Source organism: Salvelinus sp. IW2-2015, linkage group LG1, assembly GCF_002910315.2.
Source record: "Salvelinus sp. IW2-2015 linkage group LG1, ASM291031v2, whole genome shotgun sequence".
Lineage (NCBI taxonomy): Eukaryota > Metazoa > Chordata > Actinopteri > Salmoniformes > Salmonidae > Salvelinus > Salvelinus sp. IW2-2015.
Window position 1 is genome coordinate 48,849,487 of NC_036838.1, and position 13,474 is coordinate 48,862,960.

At 42.4% G+C, this 13,474-nt stretch overlaps 2 protein-coding genes across 2 annotated transcripts; both read left to right on the forward strand.

Annotated features, from left to right (window-relative positions):
* The first annotated feature begins 1,703 nt into the window (after positions 1–1,703).
* On the forward strand, positions 1,704–6,208 carry LOC111969152 (red-sensitive opsin-2). Its single transcript, XM_023995092.2, has 6 exons — positions 1,704–1,838; positions 3,173–3,469; positions 3,670–3,838; positions 3,912–4,077; positions 4,216–4,455; positions 5,492–6,208. Exons 1-6 carry the CDS (start codon positions 1,748–1,750, stop codon positions 5,588–5,590), a joined length of 1,062 nt encoding a protein of 353 aa, XP_023850860.1. The 5' UTR covers positions 1,704–1,747; the 3' UTR covers positions 5,591–6,208.
* Positions 6,209–6,790: 582 nt separating this feature from the next.
* On the forward strand, positions 6,791–9,635 carry LOC111969163 (red-sensitive opsin). The gene is made up of 7 exons (XM_023995101.2): positions 6,791–6,870; positions 6,983–7,099; positions 7,384–7,680; positions 7,855–8,023; positions 8,113–8,278; positions 8,417–8,656; positions 8,876–9,635. Exons 2-7 carry the CDS (start codon positions 6,997–6,999, stop codon positions 8,972–8,974), a joined length of 1,074 nt encoding a protein of 357 aa, XP_023850869.1. The 5' UTR covers positions 6,791–6,870; positions 6,983–6,996; the 3' UTR covers positions 8,975–9,635.
* The last annotated feature ends 3,839 nt before the right edge of the window (positions 9,636–13,474 follow it).

Genomic DNA, 13,474 nt, shown 5'->3' on the forward strand with positions numbered 1-13,474 from the left:
ATCTTCTAACCTTTCGGTTACTAGTCCAACGCTCTAACCACTAGGCTACCTGCCACCCCAAATCAATTCAAGGCCACACAAATACAATTTGCAACTCTTGTATATATCACACAACTAACATAATTAAAAATAAATTCATTCACAGTATATTCCTGTACATTAGTCATTCAATACCAAAATCCCAATTTACACAAGAGCATTCTTTTCTTGAAGAAAATCAGAGTTCTGCTAGTGGTGAACTTTTACCAATCATGAATAGTTCAAAACTAGCGGAATTCTAGACTTACCCTTGAAGCAATGCAGCATTTTACAGAGGAGCACGATTAGGAGATTGCAGGTAGGCTTTATAAGAATGGGACTAGGCTACAATCAAAGCCAAGTTCCTTCAATTGAATGGTTCAGTTGTGCTATAGTCTAAAACATTTTGCGCATAAAAGGAGGATCATCTGTCAACCATCAAACAGTCAAACAGTCAAACAGTTAAGAATAGTGAAAATAGAACCAAAAGACAGCACATAAAACAAAACACTGAGGGAGACATAACACGTCAACAGACTGTTCTCGCACATCATCATGTTTGCTGGCTCCATCCTCCACTCTTCATGGAGATCTTCTCAAGGCTGTTAGTTAAACGTCACATTCAACAGCTGCCGGAAAAAGATACCAGGAGTTAAATAAAACCCTTAATTTAACCTTCAGGTTTACTACTGTCAGGGATTAAACTTGACTCCCTTCAGGTTTTTGGATAAACCCTGCTTCCCCAAAATGAACCTTCATTTAGGAGAGATTAACCGGTTTCTGACTGCACTACTGTCAACGCCAATTAGATGTTCCAACGTTAAGTCCTGCGGAACCCCACTTGTCCGAATAAGCTGCTTTAGTCAGAAGACAAATCCGTCTAACCCAGATATCAGATAACTGGCCCATTTGGCATGTTACATATAATAGGCCTAATAATGTTTAGGGTGGCATTCTATATCACTATACTGTACATTCAACAGTTTAACTACAAAAATGTACTTCTAAAGAGATATTGATTTTCATAAAGTCAGTGTTTCCGATGCATTTCAGATGCACTTTTGTCATCAGTTATCATTCATTGAAATATGATGGATATGAGGTATTGTCAATCTGTAGAGTGATAGAGTGATGGTGCTCCCCCCCAATGTGGAAAATAGCAGATGAAACGAAATAAAGCATCTGAGACAGCCAAAAATACTTTATTTTTATTTTTTAAACTTATCAACCATTCCAGCTCCAATAGGGCCTTGTGGGCCTACATGGCATGTTGGCATCTGGATTTCTCTCGACACTATTTTTCATGTTGAAGTGTAGTCAGTCATCATACATATTTCTCTTAGACAACTTTTAATTTTTTTAAGTTACACATTTAAAACCAATTACCCTAATGCCAGTCAACAGACCAATCTGGGCCTCAGTTACAGCAGCATGGCATTTAAATTACTTTTAACCTTCTCTGCCACCAAAGCCCTCTCAGACAAGATTATGGGCCTCTGAAATCCACCCTACTTAGTTGTTGGTGGTAATTAACAGTTAAGAAAAGACAGTCCAGCCCATGCCATGGCACAAATTATACCATGGCCCCAGTGCCAACCGTGCCCTAATTCCTCCAAGGCCATAATCCTTTCAAAAGACCCAAAGGATGGTATATAAACCCTAGGATATTTGAGAAGCACGGCTTGGACTTCAGCAGTCAACATCAGAAACTCCTGTTAAGCAGTCCAGGATGGCAGAGCTAGGAGTGTTTGCTGCCAGGCGGCACGACGATACAACGAGAGATTCAGGTTTCGCCTACACCAACAGCAATAACACCAAAGGTACAGTACATCTTGTTCAGTGTAGTGCCTGAGGGTGACATCATTTGGTAGAACTATTGAAAGAGCTTAATTCTGTATATTCCCCCAAAAGATTTGAGTTATTATAGATTTACAGAGAGTAATGGTGTCCTTTTTAAATTAAATTGATGTTGCTGAAGGTCTTTTGTTGCAGTGTAGTTCTCTCATACGTTATTTCACAAACAGCAGACATACCATTTGTAACTGGCATTAGCAGTACGCACAATGATACAACCAATACATTGAATAATTTGTGTCAGGACAGTGTTTTTCTTGGTCATAACTTTTGATGCACACATTCTGTTCAAAATGTTTGTTTACTGTCCTCATATGACCAGTGGTGGAAAAAGTACCCAATTGTCATACTTAAGTAAAAGTAAAGATATCTTAATTAAAAATGACTAAAGTAAAAGTGAAAGTCACCCAGTAAAATTCTACTTGAGTAAAAGTCTAAAAGTATTTGGTTTTAAATCTACTTAAGTATCAAAAGTAAATGTAATTGCTAAAATATACTTAAGTCTAAAAAGTAAAAGTATGGATCAATTATATTAAAACAAAACAGARGGCACGATTTTCTTGTTTTCAACATAGTCAGGGGCACACTCCAACACTCCCCTATAATTTACAAACTAAGCATTTGTGTTTAGTGTGTCCGCCAGATCAGAGGCAGTAGGGATGACCAGGGATGTTCTCTTGATAAGCGTGTGAATATGACAATTTTTCTGTCCTGCTAAGCATTCAAAATATAACGAGTACTTTTGGGTGTCAGGGAAAATGTATGGAGTAAAAAGTATATTATTTTCTTTGGGAATGTAGTGGAGTGAAAGTAAAAGTTGTACAGATAAAAGTACAGATACCCCAAAAAACAACTTAAGTAGTACTTTAAAGTATTTTTACTTAAGTACTTTACACCACTGCATATGACTATATCAATAAGTCAGGAATTTATATTACATTTTTATCTCTTCTTCTTTTGCAGTGTCACGTTCTGACCATAGTTCTTTTGTGTTTTCTTTGTTTTAGTGTTGGTCAGGACGTGAGCTGAGTGGGCATTCTATGTTGTGTGTCTAGTTTTCCCTTTTCTATGTTTGGCCTGATATGGTTCTCAATCAGAGGCAGGTGTTAGTCATTGTCTCTGATTGGGAACCATATTTAGGTAGCCTGTTTTGTTTTGGGTTTTGTGGGTGGCTGTCTTCTGTCTTCGTGTGTCTGCACCAGACAGAACTGTTTCGGGTTTTTCCACGTTTATTGTCTTTATTAAACATGATGAACACTAACCACGCTGTGCTCCTCCATATGACGAACGTTACATGCAGATCCTTTTGAGGGCCCCAACTACCACATTGCTCCAAGATGGGTGTACAATCTCTCAACACTTTGGATGATCTTTGTGGTCATTGCCTCAGTCTTCACCAATGGCCTGGTACTGGTGGCCACTGCAAAATTCAAGAAGCTCCAACACCCTCTGAACTGGATCTTGGTCAACCTTGCTATTGCTGACATTGGAGAAACACTTTTGGCAAGCACCATCAGCGTTTGCAACCAGATTTTTGGCTACTTCATTCTGGGACATCCAATGTGTGTCTTTGAGGGATACACTGTGTCTGTGTGTGGTAAGATACTCCTCAGTTTTACAAAGATTTGAATTGTATTTATTGTACCAGTAATATGTGGAAATTGTAGATTAATGTACAGAGAAATTGATCGACACAAAGTGCTCCCTATAGCCATTTCCTTGGTGCATGTTCTTACGGTGCTGTGTTTTCACATAGAATTAGTGTCTAACTTTCAGTACAACTGTTCCCCTGCACAGGTATTGCTGCTCTGTGGTCCCTGGCTGTCATCTCTTGGGAGAGATGGGTGGTGGTGTGCAAGCCCTTTGGAAATGTCAAGTTTGATGGCAAATGGGCCATGGGAGGCATTATCTTCTCCTGGGTCTGGGCTGCTTTCTGGTGTGCCCCCCCCATCTTTGGCTGGAGCAGGTGGGATTTTTGTCTCTTTTTATTTCACTGATGTGTGAAACTCCATTGTTCAAAATCTTTCTCCCTCCACCAGGTACTGGCCTCACGGCCTGAAGACTTCCTGCGGACCTGATGTGTTCGGAGGCAATGAGGATCCTGGAGTCAAGTCCTACATGATTACTCTCATGATTACATGCTGCTTCTTCCCGCTGTTCGTGATCATCTTCTGCTACATTTTCGTGTGGCTAGCCATTCGTGCTGTAAGTGATATTTTGAATATACTATACTGTAGCAAGCAACTATGTTGTTAAAAACAGTAATGGTCAAGTGTACCTTTTGAAAAGGCATATTAAAAGGTTTAAATCTAACCATTTGATATTCCTTCTGAATGACCACAGGTTGCTGCGCAGCAGAAAGACTCTGAGTCAACACAGAAGGCTGAGAAGGAAGTGTCCAGGATGGTTGTTGTCATGATTATAGCTTTCTGTGTATGTTGGGGACCTTATACCTGCTTTGCCTGCTTTTCTGCGGCTAACCCTGGGTATGCTTTCCACCCTCTGGCTGCTGCACTGCCTGCCTACTTTGCCAAGAGCGCCACCATCTACAATCCAGTTATCTATGTCTTCATGAACAAACAGGTAAGTGTGTTAGTCTGATAGCTACATGAACACTGAACAAAAATAGGCCCTAATATCTTGATTTCACACGCCTGGGAATACAGATATGCATCTGTTGGACACAGATACCTTTAAAAAAATGCAGGAGCGTGGATCAGAAAACCAGTCATTATCTGGTGTCCACCATTTGTGTCATGCAGCGCAACATATCTCCTTCGCATAGTTGATCGGGTTGTTGATTGTGGCCTGTGGAATGTTGTACCACTCCTCTTCAATGGCTTTGCGAAGTTACTGGATATTGTACATGTCGACAGGCACGCAGATAAACTTCCCTGAGGTTTCTGACAGTTTGTGCAGAAATTCTTTGGTTGTGCAAACCCACAGTTTCATCAGCTGTCGAGGTGGGTGTTCTCAGATGACCCTGCAGGTGAAGAAGCTGGATGTGGATGTCTTGGGCTGGCGTGGTTACATGAGGTRTGCGGTTGTGAGGCCAGTTGGACATACTGACAAATTCTCTAAAAGGAGGTTGGAGGTGGCTTATGGTAGAGAAATGYACGTTACATTCTCTGGCAACAGCTCTGTTGGACATTCCTGCAGTCAGAATGACAATTGCATGCTCCTTCAAAACTTGAGATATCTGTGGCATTGTGTTGTGTGAAAACTGCACATTTTAGTGGCCTTTTATTGTCTCGAGCACAAGGTGCACCTGTGTAATCATAATGCTGTTTAATCAGCTTCCAGATATGCCACACCTGTCAGGTGGATGGATAATTTTAGCAAAGGGTGAAATGCTCACTAACAGAGATGTAAACACATTTCTGCACAAAATGTAACAGAAATAAGCTTTTGTGGATATCGACAACATTTCTGGGATCTTTTATTTCAGAAACATGGGACCAACACTTTACATGTTACTTTTACATTTGGGTTAAGTATATTTTGACCCATCAATAATAAAGTGGTTAACAAAGGAATTACAGTATGTCTACCTAAATGTAGACGTACTGTACATTTTGAAGCTCTTTCCTCATGTTCCATTCTTATTCTTTCTCCACAGTTCCGTTCTTGCATCATGCAGCTCTTTGGCAAGGAGGAAGATGATGGCTCTGAAGTGTCTACATCAAAAACAGAGGTTTCCACTGTGGCACCTGCATAAACCCCAGACAATGGCGTACCTCTTGGAAACAAATCGTTCTATGGAGATTTTCAGAATGGGACTTRTTAAATGTACAGTACATCCTCCTGTGTTTCTTAAAGAAATCATTTCCCACAACTTTTCAGGAGATTATTAAGCTTTACCTCATACAGGTGCAATGTTTGTAAAATCATTACCCACAAAAACTAAATTGCTATGAACCACCCATTGGAGCTTTTTTAATCCATGGTCTTTGATTAAACAAGCAGAGTTGTGTGGTAATTAATATGCATACTATAGTTATTTGGTACATTATGGGAATATGTATATACTAKTACTATCAATGTCTGTCCAAGTGGCAATAAAATGTTGGCGTCTTGGAAGGCATTCCCTTCACTCTGCAGTTGCTAAACTAGACAGCATCACAGCTAAGGAAAACTGAAATTAACTGCCAATGGAAATCTGATAACTCAAAATGATGTGAACAATGTATGGTTTGAAAACCACTTAAAGTAATTTATGAGGTAAACATGTTCTAATCCTCTTGCAAAAAAAAAAWATATATAGTATTAAGAGAATTGTGTATACAATGTTTTTTTCTGATTGAAATAAATGTCATGCATGCAGCAAATGAAAATACCCTCTGGTCTCACTTTCAATTTTTATACACTGTTCATTCAATTTTTATTCACTGATACCTGTTATCAATGATTGTTTAAAGACAACTCACATGACACACCCAATATGAATTGTCTGGTAAAGCGGATAGGATAGAGATTCTCACAAATCAGGCTAAAGGCCGAAGTGATCTACTTTCTTCATTGTTTTGTATTTACATGAGGAAAAGAGAGAACAGAATGAAGTGAATTAAATCAATATCTGATTATCCCCTCAAAGAATACTTCCCTGTTTACTTTGTTATAGTAAAAACATTCATATTGTCAAAATGTGTTTTCTTTATTTACAAGTAACAAGAACAATTGTTAGGTCAACTATTTTCTCTAAGCATGAAGAGGATAAGGAATTTCACCTGAATGCTGAATTACGTGACACCAAAAGCACTTCTTATCCAAGAAGGATTAACCTTAAATTCAAACCTTGGCTTCAGTTCGACTGGCCGGCATAACTGAAGTTCTTTTTGGTGTGTGTGTGTTAGATCTTAATCTCGATGACGACATGGCTGGTATAAAACCCCACAGATTGGGGTACACCATCTTGTTGGTTGCTAACACCACAACAGGTGATCAGCAAGACAAGACAACAGAAGCCAACCACAAGAACAGAGAAAAAGCGACCAACAGGTAAAGGCTAAAACATAACTATGGCAACAAACAACTGGCAAGGCAAATATTTTAGAACAATTCGATGACTGAAATGGAAATAATATGTTGTCTTTATTTGTATATTCTTCAGATACTTTCTCAGAAATGGCAGAAAGCTGGGGAAGTGCTGCTTATGCAGCCAGGCGACAAAACCAAGAAACAACGAGAGAATCTTCCTTTACCTTCACCAACAGCAATAACACCAAAGGTGAGAGAGCAACTACATCTACCTTGATTGAAACTTACAATTCATATATTTTCTTTTCTTTAAATCATGAGGTTATGTTAACTGTATTTAGTAATATTTTTATGGAAGTTATATACAACATAGATGGTATAAGTAAAATTGCACTTTATACGTATAATTTATGTAATTTGCATTACTTTTGCATTTTAAATGATAATCTAAAAAGCATGTAGATCATCTAACCAGGCACCTGCACCTGTCATTTTCTCCTTCTTAGAAAAATACTTTTGTCTGTTTTATCTCAGATCCCTTTGAGGGCCCCAACTACCACATTGCTCCAAGATGGGTGTACAATCTCTCAACACTTTGGATGATCATAGTGGTCATCCTCTCAGTCTTCACCAATGGCCTGGTACTGGTGGCCACTGCAAAATTCAAGAAGCTCCAACACCCTCTCAACTGGATCTTGGTCAACCTTGCTATTGCTGACATTGGAGAAACACTTTTGGCAAGCACCATCAGCGTTTGCAACCAGTTTTTTGGCTACTTCATTCTGGGACATCCAATGTGTGTCTTTGAGGGATACACTGTCTCCACTTGCGGTAAGATGCAGTTTTACATGGACTATAATATTATCTAATATTTAACAAGAAAATTATAAATTGCTACACGGTGCTGAGAAAGAGTAATTGTCAGATGCTAGAACACCGTAGCATAGTGGCAGTAATCAGAATTTCTCTTTTGTCTAATTTACAGTATATGTATATATTATGCAGGTATTGCTGCTCTGTGGTCCCTGGCTGTCATCTCTTGGGAGAGATGGGTGGTGGTGTGCAAGCCCTTTGGAAGTGTCAAGTTTGATGCCAAATGGGCCATGGGAGGCATTATCTTCTCCTGGGTCTGGGCTGCTTTCTGGTGTGCCCCCCCCATCTTTGGCTGGAGCAGGTGTGGATTTCTATTCTTCTTTCACTGAGGATTCAAGTTCAAAAGATTCAATTATTTAACACATTTCTTTATCTTTCTCCCTCCACCAGGTACTGGCCTCACGGCCTGAAGACTTCCTGCGGACCTGATGTGTTCGGAGGCAATGAGGATCCTGGAGTCAAGTCCTACATGATTACTCTCATGATTACATGCTGCTTCTTCCCCCTGTTCGTGATCATCTTCTGCTACATTTTCGTGTGGCTAGCCATTCGTGCTGTAAGTGATATTTTGAATATACTATACTGTAGCAAGCAACTATGTTGTTAATAACAGTAATGGTCAAGTGTACCTTTGGAAAAGGCATATTAAAAGGGTTAAATCTAACCATTTGATATTCCTTCTGAATGACCACAGGTTGCTGCGCAGCAGAAAGACTCTGAGTCAACACAGAAGGCCGAGAAGGAAGTGTCCAGGATGGTTGTTGTCATGATTATAGCTTACTGTGTATGCTGGGGACCGTATACCTGCTTTGCCTGCTTTGCTGCGGCTAACCCTGGGTATGCTTTCCACCCTCTGGCTGCCGCAATTCCTGCCTACTTTGCCAAGAGCGCCACCATCTACAATCCAGTTATATATGTCTTCATGAACAAACAGGTAAGTCTTAACAGGATTCTCAGACACTGTTTTTTTATCTTACTGATTTCATGTAACAAAGCTCTAACAATACTAATTTGTCTAAATGTTTCACAATTGCCTTTCTTGTGAAGTAAAAAAATTTTATTTTAAAAAGCATCAGCTGACAATGTTTTCGCTCAATTTCGAGATAGACATATCATTTGAAAGTCTTATGTTTAATTATTCCTCTCTCTCCAGTTCCGTACTTGCATCATGCAGCTCTTTGGAAAGGCAGAAGATGATGGCACTGAAGTGTCTACATCAAAAACAGAGGTTTCCTCTGTGGCACCTGCATAAACCCCAGACAACATTGTACCTCTTGGAAACAAATCGTGAACGTTCTGAGGAGATTTTCCAAATGGGACTTTTCAAATGTACAGTACATCCTCTTGTTTTCTTTAACAAATATTCTCCCACAACTTTTCAGGAGATTATTAAGCTTTACCTCATACAGGTGCAATGTGTGTAAAAACGTTACCCACAAAACTAAATTGCTATGAACCACCCCTTGGAGCTTTTTTAATCCATGGTCTTCGATTAAACAAGCAGAGAGTTGTGTGGTAATTGATATGCATATTATAGCTATTTGAGTGGTACATTATGGGAATATGTATATACTACTACTATCAATGTCTGTCCAAGTGGCAAGAAAAAGTTGGCGTCTTGTAAGGCATTCCCTTCACTCTGCAGTGGCTAAACTAGACAGCATCACAGCTAAGGAAAACTGAAATTAACTGCCAATGGAAATCTGATCATCTCAAAATGATGTGAACAATGTATGGTTTGAAAACCCCTTACTTTTAAAGTAACTTATGAGGTAAACATTTTGTATCCCTCTTGCAAATAAAAAAACAAAAAAAMAATAATACTAGTAAATAGATAACTGTGTATACAATGTATTTAACAATGTTTTTTTTCTGATTAAAATACATTTCATGCATGCAGCAAAATGAAAATACCCTCTGGTCTCACTTTCTATGTTCATACACTGTTCATTCAATGTTTATTCACTGCACCTGTTATCAATGATTGTTTAAAGACCAAACTCACATGCCACACCCAAAATGAACTGTCTTGTAAAGCGGATAGGATAGAGGTTATCTCCTCAATCAGCCTAAAGGATCGAAGTGATCCACTTTCCTCATGATTGGTTTGTATTTACATGAGGTGTAATCCGTGTATATGGGAACCTCCCGCACCTCAGCTTCCTGGAGTGGACCAGCCACCACCGGCCTGAGAAGAGACACATGGAACGAGGGATTAATGCGAAAATCTGGGGGGAAGCTGTAATCTATAGCATACCTCGTTCAGTCTCCTCAGGACTTTAAATGGCCCCACAAACCGCGGACCCAGCTTCCGGCAGGGCAGGTGGAGGGGCAGGTTCTGGGTCGAGAGCCAGACCCTGTCCTCCGGTGCGAACACCAGGCCTTGCTGCGGTGACGGTCGGCGCTCGCTTTTTGCCACCTCACAGCCCGTTGTAGGTGTACATGGGCGGCGTCCCAGGTCTCCTCCGAGCGCTTGAACCATTCGTCCGCACTTCCTTTACCGTGGTGGGAGTCGGCCAATTACACACGGCTGAAATGCGGTCACTCTTCATCTCCACCCCTGACGTGGAAATGCGGTACCCTAAGAAGGAGACAGACTGTTAGAAGAACAGACATTTCTCAGCCTTGATATACAGATCATGCTCCAACAGTCGACCAAGCACCCTGCGCACCAGGGACACATGCTCGGCGCGTGTAGCAGAGTATATCAGAATGTCGTCGATATACACGACTACACCCTGCCCGTGCAGGTCCCGGAAAATCTCGTCAACAAAGGCCTGGAAGACTGATGGAGCATTCATCAACCCGTACGGCATGACGAGGTACTCATAGTGCCCTGAGGTGGTACTAAATGCCGTCTTCCACTCGTCCCACTCCCGGATACGCACCAGGTTGTATGCGCTCCTGAGATCCAATTTTGTGAAGAAGCGCGCCCCGTTCATTGACTCGATCACACTGGCGATGAGAGGCAGCGGGTAGCTGTACCTCACAGTGATCTGATTGATCCCTCGATAGTCAATACACATGGGCACAGACCCCCATCCTTCTTCTTCACAAAAAATAAACTCGAGGAGGCAGGTGAAGTGGAGGGCCGAATGTATCCCTGCCCCAGGGATTCGGAGACATATGTTTCCATAGCCACCGTCTCCTCCTGTGACAGAGGATACACGTGACTCCTGGGAAGTGCAGCGTCTACCAGGAGATTTATCGCACAATCTCCCCGTCGATGAGGTGGTAATTTAGTCGCCCTCTTCTTACAGAAGGCGAGAGCCAAATCGGCATATTCTGAGGGGATGCGCACGGTGGAGACCTGGTCTGGACTTTCCACCGTAGTCGCACCGATGGAAACACCCCACACACCTCCCTGAGCACTCTCGTGACCACCCCTTGAGAGCCCTCTGTTGCCACGAAATAGTGGGGTCATGACAGGCCAACCAGGGTAAGNCCCCGTCGATGAGGTGGTAATTTAGTCGCCCTCTTCTTACAGAAGGCGAGAGCCAAATCGGCATATTCTGAGGGGATGCGCACGGTGGAGACCTGGTCTGGACTTTCCACCGTAGTCGCACCGATGGAAACACCCCACACACCTCCCTGAGCACTCTCGTGACCACCCCTTGAGAGCCCTCTGTTGCCACGAAATAGTGGGGTCATGACAGGCCAACCAGGGTAAGCCCAGCACCACGGGAAATGCAGGAGAATCAATAAGGAAGAGACTGATTCTCTCCTTATGACCCTCCTGCGTAACCATGTCAAGTGGAGCGGTGGCCTCCCTAATCAGCCCTGACCCTAATGGTCGACTACCTAGGGCGTGCACAGGGAAGGGCATATCCACAGGAACAAGGGGAATCCCTAAACTATGAGCAAATGAACGGTCAATAAAATTCCCAGCTGCGCCTGAATCTACTAAATCAAATCAAATTTTATTTGTCACATACACATGGTTAGCAGATGTTAATGCGAGTYTAGCGAAATGCTTGTGCTTCTAGTTCCGACAATGCAGTAATAACCAACGAGTAATCTAACCTAACAATTCCACAACTACTACCTTATACACACAAGTGTAAAGGAATAAAGAATATGTACATAAAGACATATGAATGAGTGATGGTACAGAATGGCATAGGCAAGATGCAGTAGATGGTATAGAGTACACTATATACATATGAGATGAGTAATGTAAGGTATATAAACATAAAGTGGCATAGTTTAAAGTGGCTAGTGATACATGTATTACATAAAGATGGCAAGATGCAGTAGATGATATAGAGTACAGTATATACATATACATATGAGATGAGTAATGTAGGGTATGTAAACATTATATTAAGTGAAATTGTTTAAAGTGGCTAGTGATATATTTTTACATAGATTTCCATCAATTCCCATTATTAAAGTGGCTGGAGTTGAGTCAGTATGTTGCCAGCAGCCACTAAATGTTAGTGGTGGCTGTTTAACAGTCTGATGGCCTTGAGATAGAAGCTGTTTTTCAGTCTCTCGGTCCCTGCTTTGATGCACCTGTACTGACCTCGCCTTCTGGATGATAGCGGGGTGAACAGGCAGTGGCTCGGGTGGTTGTTGTCCTTGATGATCTTTATGGCCTTCCTGTGACGGTGGGTGGTGTAGGTGTCCTGGAGGGCAGGTAGTTTGCCCCCGGTGATGCGTTGTGCAGACCTCACTACCCTCTGGAGAGCCTTACGGTTGTGGGCGGAGCAGTTGCTTTACCAGGCGGTGATACAGTCCGACAGGATGCTCTCGATTGTGCATCTGTAGAAGTTTGTGACTGCTTTGGGTGACAAGCCGAATTTCTTCAGCCTCCTGAGATTGAAGAGGCGCTGCTGCGCCTTCTTCACAACYCTGTCTGTGTGGGTGGACCAATTCAGTTTGTCCGTGATGTGTACGCCGAGGAACTTAAAACTTACTACCCTCTCCACTACTGTCCCGTCGATGTGGATAGGGGGGTGCTCCCTCTGCTGTTTCCTGAAGTCCACAATCATCTCCTTTGTTTTGTTGACGTTGAGTGTGAGGTTATTTTCCTGACACCACACTCCGAGGGCCCTTACCTCCTCCCTGTAGGCCGTCTCGTCGTTGTTGGTATGCCTAACCACTGTAGTGTCGCCGCAAACTTGATGATTGAGTTGGAGGCGTGCATGGCCACGCAGTCGTGGGTGAACAGGAGTACGGAGAGGGCTCAGAACGCACCCTTGTGGGGCCCCAGTGTTGAGGATCAGCGGGTGTGAAGATGTTGTTACCTACCCTCACACCTGGGGGCGGCCCGTCAGGAAGTCCAGTACCCAGTTGCACAGGGCGGGGTCGGAGACCCAGGTCTCGAGCTGATGACGAGTTTGGAGAGGTACTATGGTGTTAATGCTGAGCTGTAGTCGATGAACAGCATCTCTACATAGGTATTCCTCTTGTCCAGATGGGGTTAGGGCAGTGTGCAGTGCGTGGTTGCGATTGCGTTGTCTGTGGACCTATTGGGTCGGTAAGCAAATTGGAGTGGGTCTAGGGTGTCAGGTAGGGTGGAGGTGATATGGTTCTTGACTAGTCTCTCAAAGCACTTCATGATGACGGAAGTGAGTGCTACGGGCGGTAGTCATTTTTCTCAGTTACCTTAGCTTTCTTGGGAACAGGACAATGGTGGCCCTCTTTGAAGGCATGTGGGAACAGCAGACTGGGATAAGGATTGATTGAATATGTCCTTAAACACACCAGCCAGCTGGTCTGCGCATGCTCTGAGACGCGGCTGGGAATG